Below are 16,084 nucleotides of genomic sequence, written 5' to 3'. Positions count from 1 at the left end.
GCCATTCCTCTTTGCTGTACTCAGAGATCTGCTCGAGATCAGGTTGTTGAAGCTGCTGCAACAGCAAGTCTCAACCATGCACATATGCATGCTTTGCACTCTCTCAGATACTCACACACAAACACATGCAGCAAAAATCACACCAGGATCAGTATAGAAAAAATCTGACCTTGCACATGTGTGTTTATCTATACATTAATATGAGGAGTGGACATTTGTAAATTGTACTTTTCTAATGAAAATGTTATTATATTTTATGACAGGGTCAAATCCATGCAGAACCTTCAACTGTGTGTGTCTGTGTGTGTTTGAGAGACGTGGGGGCCGTGTACGCATTCTGCGGCAGGTGTGGGGGGTGGAGGGGGAGCAGGAGGGAGGAGAAGGGTGCATAGCTATGGATAGAGGCGAGAAAGATGAAGAACAGAGGATAATCTCAGAACCTGTTTCCAGGGCAACAGAGAGCTGAGGAGTGTAGATCGGACTTTTCATTCTCCACACTGTACTGCCCTCCAGCAAGATACTGCAGACACCTCCTCTAACTGACTCTCATAAACACGCAGGCACGCGCGCGCGCGCGCACACACACACACACACACACAAACAGTCTCTCGCGCGGCAGAATTCCATACTGCCTGACTGAAGTGTAAAGATGTTCTGACGGGTTTGTTTTTTCGTCATTAAAATAAAATTTGTTTTGTCATTCACAAAATGTGTATTCCTCTATCAAATTGAATGGCACGTTACATTCTCCAAATGCATATAATTCCGTCTTCAACCAGATTTGATGAACGATCATTTACCGTTTACGTCACTGTCTGAGGCAGATGGTGACATCTCTCGATGACTCCCTCTCTGGATGCTCAGCTACTCTAGTCTGCGAGTCCGTGAAAAGAGAAGTCTGGGCGTCTATGTGAGGAGGACATGAAAAATGCTTTTCTCTCATCGGAGACTCGCGGCCCCGTGATCTCATGAATATGTTAGCAAGCCATTGTGCAATAGTCAGTGAGTGAGCTATGCTACCAAGCCACCAAGCTTTGCTAGGATACGGACTCTCAGTCTGACTTTCCAACATTCAAGAGGTCCAAACCTCCACCGGAGGTCCAAAACAATGGTAGCTCCCTTGCTCTGCGTGGACTCTTGGGGCACGTGTAGGCACTAAACCAAGGGTAGCCGTTTGCAATTGAGGACATGGATGTTACGATCAGATCATTTGACTGCTTTATGGAGAAAAATCCAAAACGGCGAGTATCCAGATTGTGTTGATTTCACACCTCTTCAACGATCTTGGGATAGCCAGCTCCGTAGCTCGAAACATTAGCATAAAGAGAACACGGATTCTGACAATTCACTCAACCAAGTCAGGCAGTTTGAGTCAAAAGGTAAGTAAACGTAGGCTATGCAACATGGAAAGCCAGATAGGCTAATGACTAGCATACTTGACTAGTTGTTTGCCAGCTGTCACCTAACTACCAAGCTATACATCTATTCCACTAATGTCAACCCGATAAGTGCCTTTTTAGCTACGTTAGCTTCATGCCCGTTCACCACCAGAGACATTGCTTGCAAGCTAACGTTAGTGCTAGCATTGTAGTAAAGCAGAATGTTTATCGGTATTGCTTTTAGCTTTTGACAGCTATTGCTTGAAAGGAACATAATAGTTTGGTACGTATACGGGCGAATATGGACTACCCATGGATTTCGGAATGAAAATATGACGATGCTTATAATGCTGGCTAATAGTCAGGAGCAAGTGGTCCTAGTAAACAAACCATGTCGTAACCTCTGCACCCCCATATAAAAGATTTAGCTACAAGGTTAGGTGAAACAAAATGTCTTCCATTGTTACATTATCAGCACGCTTTCAAGTGGTGGTTACATTGCAGCTGGGCTGCGTTGGAATTCTGTAACTATTCTGTTAGAATAAATGTAGCAACAACGAATCGCGCGCTCTACACAATACATTATTCCAATGTGTGTACCCTAGGCAAGCAGGTATTGTATGCGACTTGTTACCCATTATGTTGCCTTGTCACTTGCACTGCAAATACAGTGAACTACCTGTAATGGTCAAGCAAACACTATAGGCTACTCTTTCCTCGTCATGCAAACTTTATCGAGTAGGAAATTCCCGCCGAGGCTGACATGGTATCTACACTTTGTGTGTGAAATATGGATTAAAACACAGTTTGTAATTTTTTTGCAATTTCACGTATAGATTTTAACAAGCATGTTTCCCACCTAAGGCCTATTTGTCAACTGTGAGTCCTTTATGTTATTGTCAATTACAATATTCTGTCTGTCATTGGTTTAGGTGGCACTTACAGATGCTATTTTTTCTTTGACAGTTAAGTGATTAGTCTACTGATGGCTATGTTCTCAGATAAGACAGTTACATTTCATTCCTAGTATAACATTTGGTTTGGATGATAAGTTTGTTGTAATCAGGTCCTTCCCAGGAGTTCAGTTTCTATCCAGGCTGACTGTGTCTGTTTGTTTCTAATGAGCTGATGACCTCACCATCTGACCTGAGAAGGCACTGTGTAGATTGAGAACTCTTCTCCACTAAAAAGTACCCCCTGGTCTCGTGAGTAAATTATTGATAGGAGTGAATATGGGGAACACCACATTTCTGTATGGACCTTACTATATGCATGGGGGCATTGTCAAGCCGAAGCAAGATAAGGCTTTCCCCAGGATTGGATTGTCTTGAATTACATTTTTATGCTTTAGAGTTCATATTTCCACCTGTAGAACTAAGGACTCCAGCCCCCAAAAAATGACTAACAGCCCCTAGTGTTAATTGACTTGATTAGCACCCCCATTCACAAAAAGAGGTCCATTCAGAAATGTTTTAGAGTTTGGTGGGGAAAAACCAACTGGCCTGTGCAGATCCCTGACCTAAACACCATCAAACACATTTGGGATGAATTTTAACGCCTTCTGTATGCCCAGTCTAATCAACCAACATCAGTGCCCAACCTTCCTTGAATGCTCTTGTGGCTGAATGGGCACACATTCCCACAGACACATTTCAAAATCTTGAGGACAGCCATCCCAGAAGAGTATAGCAGCTGTGTCCTAGCAATAGAAACAATGGTAATATTTTATGTTGTTTCCTAAAACAAATTAAATACAATACCCCCCCCCCAAAAAAAAATAAATAAATAAATAAAAATATTCACGTGAGGTCACCCTTACATTCTTCAAAATGCTGTTTTTGGCATCCTCTAAAATAAATGGTATACATATATTTAAAGACATAGAGGAGAACACACCATATTGTCCAATAATTTTAATGTGACCTTGGTTTTCAATGTAAGTGGTAAATATTCAGAGGTCACACCTCAATGCCTCACCAGAATTGTCAGAATCCTTTCAAACGTGTTCTGCAAGAAAGACTACTTCTCTTCCTCTCATTTCCTCTCAGTAAAGTATGCGCTAATGTCAATAATGCACCTTCAGTGTACCCTAAATGTACCAACTTTGGTTGCTTTACGTATCCCTAATTGACACCTTTTAGGGCAGAGCAGATGAAGATGTTCTTTTCCCGGGGGTCCTTTAGCCAGCCTCATGGAAGTGGTTTTAATTCAGTGGTAACAAAGTAGTCAGGCTATGATTAATATGCAAATCTGTGTGACTTTGTTCAATGTGATGTGAGTCATAAAAGTCGGCAAGACTCTTTTCGACACGTTGTTCTGACTTTATTTAAAAGACGTACAGCTGTGACGCAGTCTGCCGTGGTGATGTGTGCACTCAGACACGCACACACACACGTCTTTGGTGTTTGTCAAAGCACGTCTTTTAGTTTACAGCACAGTAGTATATGATAAAACACATATTTTTCTCCCTAGGCTGAAAAGGATACCACTCAAGCTCACTGATTTGGAAAGTTTCTTTTGAGTGAGTGTGTTTTCATGTCTGTGTTTATGCAGTTGTGGCACACACCGACGAGAAGGATTAAGCAATCGGGTCCGTGTGGTATTTCAGGAAGAGAGAGCGAGAGGGCACTATCGGGCACTACGGAGAAGAGAGGAGGGAATAAAGGAGGAGGAGGGGGAGGAGAAACCGAGAGAAGACAAGACTGCCTAGAAAAAGGAGAACAGACTTGGGAGGGAAGAGACGGCATGCAGGGAACCAGGATGCAGATATGAGGTGGCATGGCTAAGAGTGGACGACAGGGTATATCCTAGTGAAGGAAGAAGCAGGAACAGTGTGTTCTGTTCATTCCAGTGCTGGAACAGGCTGTGTCCCTTACAAGCTTACAGCAGGCTGGTGGATGGGATGGGGGGGGTGTGCTCTCTTAAAAGAGGTGTTTTCTTTTGTCAGCCCTAAACTCAGGTGTGCACTGTATACCAGAAGGCTGTGTATATTTTCCAGTCATGTGCACTGTGGGACGGAAAAAAAAGGGATTGGAATGATACGGATCTTATTATTATGCTGTCTTGATTTGAAGACATAAGTCTGCTAATGGTTTTTGGCCTTTGATGCTGTGATTTAGGCACATAGAGGATATATGAATGGTGGTTTATTAGCAATGGAGGCACCTCTCCCTCTCTTTCTGCCTCTATAACTCCCTCCTCCTGCTTCGCATATGCACAAATGGACCCCTCCCCCCTTCCTTCCTTCCTTCCTTCCTTCCTTCCCTCCCAACTCCTTCTCTCTTCTCCTCAAGCTTGGAGAGTCTCACTCTGACCCAAATCTATGAGGAGTGAGAGAGGGAGAAAAACGAGGGAAGGGAGCAAAGGGAGGGAGGGGTGAACATCTCTGATGTTGGTGGGTAATTAGCATGTCAGTTTGGGAAGCTAAGCATGAGATAAAAAGAACCATTTGAGGAGCTCGGAAGGGAGGACACATGGAGGAGTGTAGGAGGAGGGAGAGAGAGAAAGGAGAGAGAGAGAAAGGAGACAGAGTTAGAAAGAACATGAGGGGGTTGTTGACATAGATCCAGATACTGATAATGGCAGGGCTAGAAGCTGAAAACATGTTGTGTGTGTTTTATTTATTTGTGTGTGTGTTTGTTTATGCCAATGTTCAGCAACTAGAGCTGTATGCCTCCTTACATCTCTGTTCTCTTAAATTCCTTTTAAAATCAGCACACTAAATTTAGTTCCCGGAGCCCCTCCCCCTCCTTTGAGAGGTATCAGAGCTGCACCAGGCAGTGATAAGCTAAGGCTTTGGATGCACGCACACACACACACACACACGCACACACACACAGACTACCATGTGTGGCTCAGAGCAGAGACTGCAGCGACTCCTTTGTGCTTTTTCAATGTTCAGGCTTTGATGATCGCAAAAAAATATTAACAAAATGAATAGTGAGGAACCCTGTCCCTCTCTCTCTATCTATCTTACTACCTCTCTCTATCTCTCCCACTACCTCTTTATTTCTCCCCTCTTGTCTTTCTCACAGACTGCCTGTCAGGTTAAGGAGTGTAGGGGCCCTCTAATGACCCCCAGATTCCTCCGATGAACCCCCTCAACTCCATGAAACCTGCCCTGCCTCCCACTCCACACAGGTACGACCAACCTCGCCACCACCACTTCCTGGGGTTCTCCATTTGTCACATAGCTTAGATCGTTGTTACAAGGTGAACCGTTGGGTGAATCTAGTTCAGATTTGACCCTCACCTCCACTGCAGTTGGATGAGCTCTGGGATCTAGAGATCTGATTGGCTGCTACTGAAGTGGTGGTTTCCTGTTCCACAGATTCAACTTCCTGTGGTTAGTAAGGGGGAAGTGAAGGATAAGTTTTAAACCTTTACTGAAACCAGCCCTGCTCATTCTAACACTGTACTGCTCTCTCTCTCTCTCTCCCTCTCTCACTCCCTCTCTTTCTGACTCTCTCTCTCTCTCTCTCTGTCTCTCTCTCTGTCTCTGTGTGTGTGTGTGTTCCACATAATGACTCTGACATAAGAATAATAAAATGTCTGCCGTCTGTTTCTGTCTGCCACAGCGACGGTTCCTTCCTGTATGACCCTGTCTCCTGGCAACAAGGCACCAATCAACCCCCAGGATCCCTCTCCGTGGTAACCACAGTGTGGGGAGTGACCAATCCCTCACACAGCCAGGTAACAAAATGAGCAACGGCAGCTCACCCCCACCCCATCCCACCGCCTACTCTAGTCTTGTGCTTGCAACCAGCTATCTTTCATCCTCTCCCACTCCCCTTTACTCTTTATGTCCTTCCGTGTCGTGTCCCCCCCCCCCCCTTTTTGTCCCCCCTTCATACTTCATCCTTTAATTTCCCCCCTCACTTTCCTTTAATTGTTCCTACCTCCTTGTCCATGTCAACTATTCCTTATCTCCTTTCCCTTGAGTAACTCATTTACAACTTTCTAAGATAATCCTAGTTAGCCATCTCCTTTTAAGCCAGTCCTGTAAAGTTGTCCTATCGCATCATTTCTTCTCCCTTGTTCTCTTCCCTTCTGTAGGTGTTTGTCGGGTCCATGGGTCCCGGTGGGAACTCCGGAGGTCACATGATGCCCGGCGGCGGCCCTGGTATGAGTCCCGGCATGAGCTCCCAGTTCATGGGACAGCAGAGCTATGGAGATGCCGTCTCCAAGGGCTACGGACAACCCGGCCTGTATGGACGACCCAACGCTGCCTACAACCCAGCAGCAGGCTACGGCGGGAGGTACAGAGCTCTCCTCCTAATGTGTAGGACGCCACGTAGGAGTATGGAGTCACCTCCGCTTCCCAATAAGGCTGTGTTTATTCTGTTCTATTTTCAATGTTTTTAGTCATACTGTAGGTAGGTGTGTGTGTGTGTGTTTCATCCACACAGCTGACTGCGTCACCACTCTGCTTGGTGTTCAGTATGTCAGAGCAGCCTGCGCTGCATAAGCATGTCCAACCCACAGCTCTGACTAGGACTACTCACATACATGATTACACGCATCTCCACAAACACACCATATCATTTGTATTATTTTTTTGTTTTTTTTTGCAGTTATTCCACAAACAGTGGCGGCGGGGGCATGGGGGTTCGCCCCCCCTCAGACTTCACCCAAGCTGCGGCCGCTGCCGTGGCCGCTGCCGCTGCCACGGCAACCGCCACTGCCACGGCAACAGTCGCTGCAATTCAAGAGAAGCAAAATCAGGAACTGAACTACGGGCAGGTGAGATGCTCCGCCGACTTTAGGAAGGGGGCGTGCCCCTCCCTTCCCCCCCCAAGACCATTTTTTACTCATAATAAAACCAAAAACGCTGCTTAATAATTCCACAGTTGAGCTCGCTCACTATCTCACACACCAGTCACTTCCATTCCATTTCTGGGCAGTGGTTTTTAACATGGGACTGGGGGAGGGGCAGAGAGGAGGGGGGGGAGCTTACAGGGGGAATTGAATTCAAACCACCGCAGACTCCAGAGACCTGGTTCTGATTAGCGAGAGAGAAAGACCAGCGTAACTCTGCCCTACAGCGGCAGTAGCAGGCTGTTTACACGGTACATTCGGACTCTCAGGACAAACCGCGCTCTAAATCCTACAGGGATCTCTCCTTTGGCCTCCCTCCCTCCTTGCTCTCTGTCTGTCTGTCTGTCTCTCTCTCCCTCCCTCCCTCCGTCAACCCACCACTCCCTTCCTGTCTGTCTACTGCAACTGCCATAACACTTGCGCCAAGGGTGTGTTTGTATCAGCTATCAACTTTTTAAAAATGTATTGTTGGAACGTCTTGCTCTTGGCGTCTAACCCCCCCCCCCCTCCCCTCTTCACCCCCCCTCTCTAGATGGGTGGAGCTTCCTCCTACAGTAACCAGTTCCTGTCCCACCCAGGCCCCCGTGGGCCCTCGGGGATGGCCGCCAGCGGCATGGTGGCCTCCCGGCCCGGGCCCCCTACCTCCATGGGGGGCATCTACCCCACCCACCCCAGCCAGGCTCCGAGGATGCCCCAGCACGGGGGCTACCCGGGAGGACCGCAGGGCCTCAAACGACCCTACAACTCCGAGGTCAGACACAGACACTAACCAACATCCCAAAAAACAAAACAAGCTGACAAACCCCATAACTGCATCGGCATCTGCTTAACTCGTCACAAAACCCCCTTCATTCCCTCTCAGGGCTTCCCAGTGCAGCAGTACAGTTCCGGGGGGATGTCGCCATACCCGAACCAGCCGCTGCAGTACCCTCAGGGGCCCCCCCAGCGCTCGGCCCCCTCCCCCTCCTACACCAGCCACCGCATGCCACTCATGAGCCAGTATGCCACAGGACAGCCCGGCCCGGCCCAGTACCCTCCAGGACATGGCCCGGCCAATCCAGCCCAGTACTTCAAGGTCAGCAGCCTTGGCTTCACTCTTCATGACCCAAGCTCGAAAGCTTTGCGTGCATAATCCCTCGCTCATAATCATTCAGAAAGAGTTTTTTTTAAATACACGGTTTAAACGATCCCGGCACACAATGAGTAGTTGACCCGGGGATACCTTAGCGGCTAGAGGAGAAGGAGATGGAAGGATTGCGATAGATGGCTCCAAATGTAAACCCCCCCTTAAATCTCCCTTTTAACCTAATCAATTGGATTTCATAACAGATGATCGCATCAGTACCTGTTTAATCAGTACCTGTTTTCACCCGTGTGCCTCACAGACGGAGCCCTTCAACGGCCAGGGTAGTCTGCCCCCTGGTGGCATGGGCGGGTACAACGCCTTCACGCAGGCCGCCGTCAACGGGGTAAGCCCAGTGTGCCTACCCCCATGTCTTAAGTCTTGTTTACGCCATCAGCTGTTTCTACTGATCTGTTGTCGTGCTTACAATTCTTGTGCCGCATGCTGATAGGCCACTGTGCGGGAATTGTTTAATATCTGTGTTCTGATTGGTCATACGCATTGGTATGGGTCGAAAAGTTAAGCTTTCGTCAAACCTGCTTTCCTGCTTTACGGAGAGGTAAAACCTGCCCCATTTTGAAAATGTTCAAAGTCAAACTCTTTCGTACGGAGGGATTGCATTGAAAGGTCACGCACAATCCTTAGAAAATACGCAGTTAGTGTAAACAAGGCATTGGATCGCCTGCAGGACTAACTTTGTAACCCTGTGTTTACATTTAGTCATTTAGCAGACGCTCTTATCCAGAGCGACTTACAGTAAGTACAGGGACATTCCCCCCCGAGGCAAGTAGGGTGAAGTGCCTTGCCCAAGGACACAACGTCATTTGACATGGCCGGGAATCGAACTGGCAACCTTCAGATTACTAGCCCGATTCCCTAACCGCTCAGCCACCTGACTCCTGTGTTTGTGTGCGTTCCAGCCCGGAAGTCGTGGGCTGATGTCGGGGTACCCCAGCTCTCCTCTGGGAGGGAACCCCACCCCTCCCATGACACCGGGCAGCTCCATGCCCCCTTACTTGTCACCTGGACAGGACACCAAGCCATCATACCTTCCACCAGACACCAAGCCCAACATCAACACTCAGCAGCCCCCTACAGGTAAGACCCGGTACTGCAGCACTCTAAATACTTACAGTTATTCCGATATATCCCTTGGTGGGATGAACTTCTGGGAACTTCTGGGCAATTACCGTCTACTCTCCTCCCTCTAGGTAACCCTAGCGACGACCTGCGTCTGACCTTCCCGGTGCGCGACGGCGTCGTGTTGGAGCCGTTCCGACTGGAGCACAACCTGGCCGTCAGTAACCACGCCTTCCAGCTCCGAGACTCCGTCTACAAGACACTCATGATGAGGTCAGAGGCCATGTCACCGCGATCAAACCAGGGGAAAGTTTTTACAACGTTGCCCATCTGTCCTCATAACTTGGAAAATGTTCTCCAGCTCTCCTATAATAACCTGACAAACGACGCCGCTGTCTTGCTCTGTTATTTCACTGACCGGCATGTCATTGTGCGTGTGTGTGTTTGTCTCTCCCTGCAGACCGGACCTGGAGTTACAGTTCAAGTGTTACCACCACGAGGACAGACAGATGAACACTAACTGGCCTGCCTCTGTACAGGTCAGTGTGCACACCACACTCCAGAGTTGACATTTCTTTAGCCCACGATGTACCTCTCCTCCTTCGCCTTAACTGCCATCACTCCCACCTCCACCCCCCCCCCCCCCATCAGGTGAGCGTGAACGCCACGCCCCTCTCCATCGAGAGAGGCGACAACAAGACATCCCACAAGCCCCTGTACCTCAAGCAGGTGTGTCAGCCCGGACGGAACACCATCCAGATCACCGTCACGGCCTGCTGCTGTGTAAGTACCAACAGCACCCGCCTGCCGTGCGTTGCCTGCTTGCGCACGTTGCCTGCTTGCGTGCGTGTGTGCGCGCCTAGATTTACACTCTCTCTCTCTCTCTCTCTCTCTGTCTCTCTGTCTCTCTGTCTCTCTGTCTCTCTCGCTCTCTGTCCCCAGTCCCATCTCTTTGTGCTGCAGCTTGTCCATCGGCCGTCCGTCAGGTCCGTTCTACAGGGTCTGATGAAGAAGAGGCTGCTCCCTGCCGAACACTGCATCACAAAGAGTGAGTGACGCCCCCACGCGAGTGGGGAAGTCGTCAGAACATCATGACATCATCATCAACTATTGCAAACAAGTATCGAGGTCTCCACTGTTGATTGAGCTCCCTTCTCTCTCACCGTCTTGCTCTTGTTCCACACCCCGTCTCTCTCTCAGTCAAGAGGAACTTCAGCAGCGGGACCATCCCAGGCACCCCGGGGCTGAACGGAGAGGACGGAGTTGAGCAGACGGCCATCAAAGTGTCCCTGAAGTGTCCCATCACGTTCAGGCGCATCCAGCTGCCCGCCAGGGGACATGACTGCAGACACATACAGGTGAGAGCCACGACGCACTGAGTGTATAGGCGACAGACACGCACACATGCTTTTTAGTATTTGTACTAAATTGTCTTAAAATCCCTTCTCTCTTTCTCCCCGTCTCGCTTCCTAATTCTTTCTCCGTAATTCTCTCTCTCTCTTTCTCTCTCTATCTCTCTCTAATTCTCTCTCTTCACCTCTTTCTTGCTTTCTCTGCCTTTCTGTCTGTGGCTACAGTGTTTCGACCTGGAATCTTATCTGCAGTTGAACTGTGAGAGAGGGACCTGGAGATGCCCTGTTTGCAAGTATGAAAACATAAACATTTCTGTAGGATCTTGGGCTCCTGTCCAATGCTCCCGTGCGTGTGGTCTAATGGCGTGCTTGTTTGTCTCCTTTTCTCTCTCACAGCAAGACGGCTTTGTTAGAGGGACTAGAAGTGGACCAATACATGCTTGGGATTCTCATCTACATTCAGAAGTTAGTATGTTTGTCTGCTCGTGTTTGCAATTGTGTTCGCTTGTGTTTCATGTGGTAGTTGTATAGCAACTGTCTCATTCTATCCTCCCTCTCTCTCTCTCTCTCTCTCTCTCGCTCTCTCTCTCTCGCTCTCTCTCTCTCGCTGTCTCTCCCTCCAGTTCTGACTATGAGGAGATCACCATAGATCCGGTGTGTGGCTGGAGGCCGGTGCCGGTCAAACCGGACCTGCACATCAAGGAGGAATCCGACGGGCCCGTGCTGAAGCGCTGCCGCACCGTCAGCCCCAGTCACATGGTCCTGCCCAACGTCATGGAGATGATCGCAGCCCTGGGCCCCGCCTCCTCGCCATACCAGAACCTAACACCTGGGGGCAGAAACACACCGGACTACAACAGTCAAGGTGGGGGGGGGGGGGGGGGGGGGGAGAGGGGAAAGCTTACATCACCCACTACTGATTTGCATGGCGAATCATTTCTTGTTTGTTTTTTCCTTGCGCTAACCAGGTGGAGTTTTCAAAATTCATCTCAGCATTGTATTAGACAGTCAAAATATGTATTTGATTAGTTCTAGAGTACACAGTCCTTCCTAAGCTGTCGGCAACAGAGTACTTAAGAGCAGCGGTGTCGTATAGTTATGTCCATATCCCGTGCTCTGACCTTTTATAGTGGGCATTACCAGTGTACACCAGCACGTCAGGTACACTAGAGAGGATGGCATTGACTGTATTGACGTTGTATGTCCTGTCATGACAGGCGGACCTGGATACTCCAACCAGCCAGGCTTCTCTGACTTCCCCAACACTCCTGGAACCCCCACGCTGGGAGAATTCTCCTCCGGACTCCAACCCCCCATCTCCTACCAGCCTGACCAGGTTAGTGGAGACACACACACACACGTGAACAAGCTGCACAAACCACAAGTTCATTGGTCCTCGCATGGTCGCCGCACGATTTCTAGCCACGGCCACCTCCATTTCCACACAGCATGTCTCACCGCCATGTTTAGGCGTCGGGGGGATCATTTGAGTTCTATGCAGACAGTTCAGGGCATGGACTGCTTAACGGTTGACTGGAAGATGATTGGCTGCCAACGTTTGAATGAGCTGAGGCTAAAGTACCTGTCCCTCCTGCCAGACGGCCATGTTATCAGATAACAAACGAACTTTTTACTTTTCAATGAGGTCACGTAATCATTAACGGCTGGATGGCAACTGTAATGAACTGCATTACACGTTGCATTCGGCATGGCTTACACTCTTATTTGAATCTTGTTACACACAATGGAGTTGGTGTAAAATATGAATAATTATACAACTTGTATACGATACTTGTTATTCTAACCTGGATTGGGTACTGTTTATGAGTTGGAGGACAGATGGCAGTTGATGCTCTATAGAGCTCAAAGTGAGATTTAAATATGTCTGTCATGAGTAGAGGTTAATATACCAAAACATCCTCCTCTAATCTAAATGTTATTACACATACCTGCAGCTATCAACTGCTGGGAGTGTCCCAGTCTAATATGATTGAATTACCCTTGTCGTGTGTGTACACAACTTTATAGACTGTCGAGTCCTTCTGGCATGTGTATGAGGTGAAGAGCCTTTTGACTGAACCTGGAGGAGACAGCATTCGAACACCCACCACGTCGACACACACGCACACAAACACACACCTGTCGTACGCAGCTGCTCGTCTGTCCCAAGAAGAGCTTTCACGCAGAGCCCAGAGTGACCTCTCCCCCTCTTCTCTGTCACACACAAACTCGCTTCTGGCGCGATGCCAGGCAGTGCTACAACAGCACTAGAGCAGTAGCTTGGGGGTGTTAAGAGGTGTCTCAAGCTTGCATTGCCGGGGATATGACACGTGGTCACCCCTCGTACTCTCCTCCTTCCCTGCCATTTGCTTTTTATCTCCCACTCCCATTCAGATGCCTCACCCCGGCCGAATAGAGCCCTCTCACAACGCTCTCCAGAGTCTCGGGGGGGCTGGCAGTCCCATGCACCAGCGGAACTCCTCTACCCAGAATCCTCGGCTGCAGGCAGAGGGCTCCTTCGGCCTCGGGGGACCAGGAGGGCCCGGAGGGGAGGGGCCCGACCACACGCTCGACGTGAGTCCCGACCCGCCATCTCCCCGCCGGGGGAGTTTGATGAAATCACAATGGCCGAGCCGCTCAAGTCTGTAGAGTTTATCATTTGCTGTTGAACCTCACTCCTCCTGTCAAAATTGTTCTCTCACTGGGGCTCATTTTGACAGTGCCCAAAATGCTGAGATGTGATTGAAATAGTACGGTAAACTAGGTCATTTTAATAAGATCTCCAATGTTACACAATGCACTGTCATATGCTGTAGGCACAGAGCCCTGTATTATATCTGGACTCCTGTGGGTGGTCTTATACTAACCCCCCACCCTCCCTCTCTTATTGGGGATGAGGGGAAACCGGGTGCAGGGGAGGAACGTCCACAGATTCTGCTATGACAACCGTAAGAAAAACCTTAACTGAAGAGACTCCAAATTTAGTTAGTCAGGCATGTGGAAATGAAGGCATGTTGAAATCTCAACCATAACTTTCCAAGAAGAGCTTATATATATTGCCTTTTCATTCCATATTTGTGTACAACAAACTACATGTCTTTCTCCTTACACTCTTTTTCTTGACCCATAACTCTATACACTACCCCCCCCCCCCCCCCCTTGACAATGTAGATCAATTTGAGAGGCTTTATTGGCATGAAAAGTGTCACATGTTCACCTTCCAAAGCATTAACGTGTAACAGTCAACCCCCCTCTCTCCCTCTCTCCTCAGCTTCTCCCTGAGCTGACTAACCCGGACGAACTGTTATCCTATCTGGGCCCGCCGGACCTCCCTAACAACAGCAATGACGACCTGCTCTCTCTGTTCGAGAACAACTAAGACCTATGGACACACCTCTCCTATCCCCCCCCCCCTTTTCTCCAAAATGGTCTGCTCCGCGAGATACACTGAGACAGCCGGGACTCTCCAAAGAAGATACAGTTGGCCCAATACACTATGAACCAAGAGAGGGAGGTTGGACCCCCCTCTTTCAGTCTGTGTCGTTGTATTATGTGTCCCTTTTTAAAAGCATCTCATGGAGAATCCGCACTGAAGAGGCGCACTGTTCGAATGGGAACAGTGCTCCTCCGAAGATATAAAGTGGTGTTACTGTGTTTCTAAGGCAAAAGGATTTTCCTTTTTTTTTATGATTTCGCGAAAAGAAAAAGACGGACAAAAAAAAGTTTTATGTTAACTACTACGTATTTATAATGCCGCGGAGAACGCCTAAAAAGGTTTTTCGTCTTTTAAGCTTATTTATAAATGAGAAGTTGACCTTTGTCACATGTGAAGTAACACAAAGCCAGCAAACATGTATAAAGGATCATGGTCTGCCGGTCCTTACCAGAGACAGCTGTGAAAGGTGATCAGTCCAGATTGTAAACGGAGAACCCAACATGGTCGGTGAACAGTGCACTGAGAGGATGAAAGACGGTCACACGGCAAACAGAAAAAGGGCCCAGTGAGTGGCTCCGGGCTGGTGGTCTGTAGACGTACACATGTAGACGTACACATGCAGACGTACGCATGTATACGTACACATGTAGACGTACACACAAGAGCAATTCTGAATCCCAGCCACGCTCTCTGTCCTCCTGTAGCCACTGTTTAGCATCTGTGGTACTGTGCTTCTCTCATATTCACCCTCCTCGTTTTAACTTGACGGTCAGAGATCAGCGGGAACCCTTCACATACTACTGAGACAGAGACACATTCTCTGTTTCGCACACAAACATAAAACACAACACAGGCTCACTGTGAAGTGGAACTAAATTTGAAAAAGAAAAAAAAGGGGTGGAAATAGGTGAGCAGACCCCCCCCCCCCCCCAACTATTTATTTTTATTCCAAGGACATGTTCCAACACTGTGACATTACTTGTTGAGTAGAGTTCCCATTCTCCCTCTTAGTGTCTTTGCTGAGAAAAAGTGAGTGAATTTACCTGTGCTGTCAGCAGTTGTTGGTCTCACTTGCCATATGAATATGTTTGTATTACATTTGTACATTGTTTGTATGATAAACATTAAAGGGATAGTTCACCCAAATTAAACAATTCATTTGTGTTGTATTGTCTTGAAAGCATTAAAAAGTCAATATAACCATTACCTTCTATACTCCTGATCTTTGAAGTATGCTTTCAAGGTAATTTAATGATGATGTAATTTTTTTAATGTGGTTGAACTATTTCTTTGAGCACAACAATTTTATGTACAGTCTGCAAATGTTTTCATTCGAGAACGTGTGTGTATCATATTCATAAGCATTGTCATGTTATTGTTATTAGCAGAGTAAGTGGGTACAGATATTTAGTTGAGGTGTGTATGTCTGTTCTAGGCAATGTTAACTTGCAGAGTTTTGTGGAAAATGTGTCATTTTCATGCAAGCACAATAGGTTTGTGCATATAGGGGCACACAAGACTCAACTCTAGTTGATGGTATTTATATGCTTCTGATAGAATACCCACTGATTTAAGATCAATCTGAATTTATTCGGCTTGTATACCATTTTCTATTTGAGCATACCACAACAGTTGAACGAGATATCTGCAAAGCAAGTTTTCCTTTTCTATTCCAGCATTGTCACTTGTGAATGCAATCATGGCATTTGGAATTGTCTTAGATATCCTACCGAACAAAATAGCTGAAATCAATTTTCTTTTTTTAAAGATGATGTAAAATATTTCCATTATGTTTTATAAATAAAAGTGTCAGTTCTGACCGCATTTCTTTTACTGCATTTGTTCTGCATGGCAAGTGTGAGGACAGCGAACACCTTGACGTCATTCTATGTTCAGC

At 47.6% G+C, this 16,084-nt stretch overlaps 1 protein-coding gene across 4 annotated transcripts; it reads left to right on the top strand.

Annotated features, from left to right (window-relative positions):
- The first annotated feature begins 876 nt into the window (after positions 1-876).
- zmiz2 (zinc finger, MIZ-type containing 2) lies at positions 877-16,011 on the top strand. Of its 4 annotated transcripts, XM_062484506.1 has the most exons (21): positions 877-1,379; positions 5,414-5,519; positions 5,957-6,071; positions 6,435-6,637; positions 6,953-7,121; positions 7,729-7,947; positions 8,059-8,271; positions 8,582-8,665; positions 9,240-9,417; positions 9,531-9,672; positions 9,860-9,938; positions 10,051-10,182; positions 10,342-10,447; positions 10,600-10,757; positions 10,977-11,044; positions 11,148-11,216; positions 11,375-11,616; positions 11,969-12,087; positions 13,146-13,325; positions 13,666-13,699; positions 14,023-16,011. In XM_062484506.1, exons 2-21 carry the CDS (start codon positions 5,470-5,472, stop codon positions 14,031-14,033), a joined length of 2,571 nt encoding a protein of 856 aa, XP_062340490.1. In that variant the 5' UTR covers positions 877-1,379; positions 5,414-5,469; the 3' UTR covers positions 14,034-16,011. The 4 variants fall into 4 exon arrangements, 3 of the variants coding, with proteins under 3 accessions (XP_062340490.1, XP_062340489.1, XP_062340491.1); XR_009932695.1 differs by having other exon boundaries at positions 13,146-13,699; positions 14,023-14,137; XM_062484505.1 differs by lacking the exon at positions 13,666-13,699 and having other exon boundaries at positions 878-1,379.
- Positions 16,012-16,084: the final 73 nt, after the last annotated feature.

The sequence above is a fragment of the Osmerus eperlanus genome, chromosome 18, assembly GCF_963692335.1.
Source record: "Osmerus eperlanus chromosome 18, fOsmEpe2.1, whole genome shotgun sequence".
NCBI classification, from domain to species: domain Eukaryota; kingdom Metazoa; phylum Chordata; class Actinopteri; order Osmeriformes; family Osmeridae; genus Osmerus; species Osmerus eperlanus.
The sequence above is the reverse complement of the archived record's forward strand: the minus strand, read 5'-3'. Positions and strand labels throughout refer to the sequence as shown.

Coding starts and splice junctions, on each gene's coding strand:
- zmiz2 (XM_062484505.1), top strand. CDS start 5,470: ATGAACCCCCTCAACTCCATGAAACCTGCCCTGCCTCCCACTCCACAC. Junction 7,122..7,728: donor AGGAACTGAACTACGGGCAG/GTGAGATGCTCC, acceptor CCCCCTCTCTAG/ATGGGTGGAGCTTCCTCCTA. Junction 10,183..10,341: donor CCGTCACGGCCTGCTGCTGT/GTAAGTACCAAC, acceptor CTCTGTCCCCAG/TCCCATCTCTTTGTGCTGCA.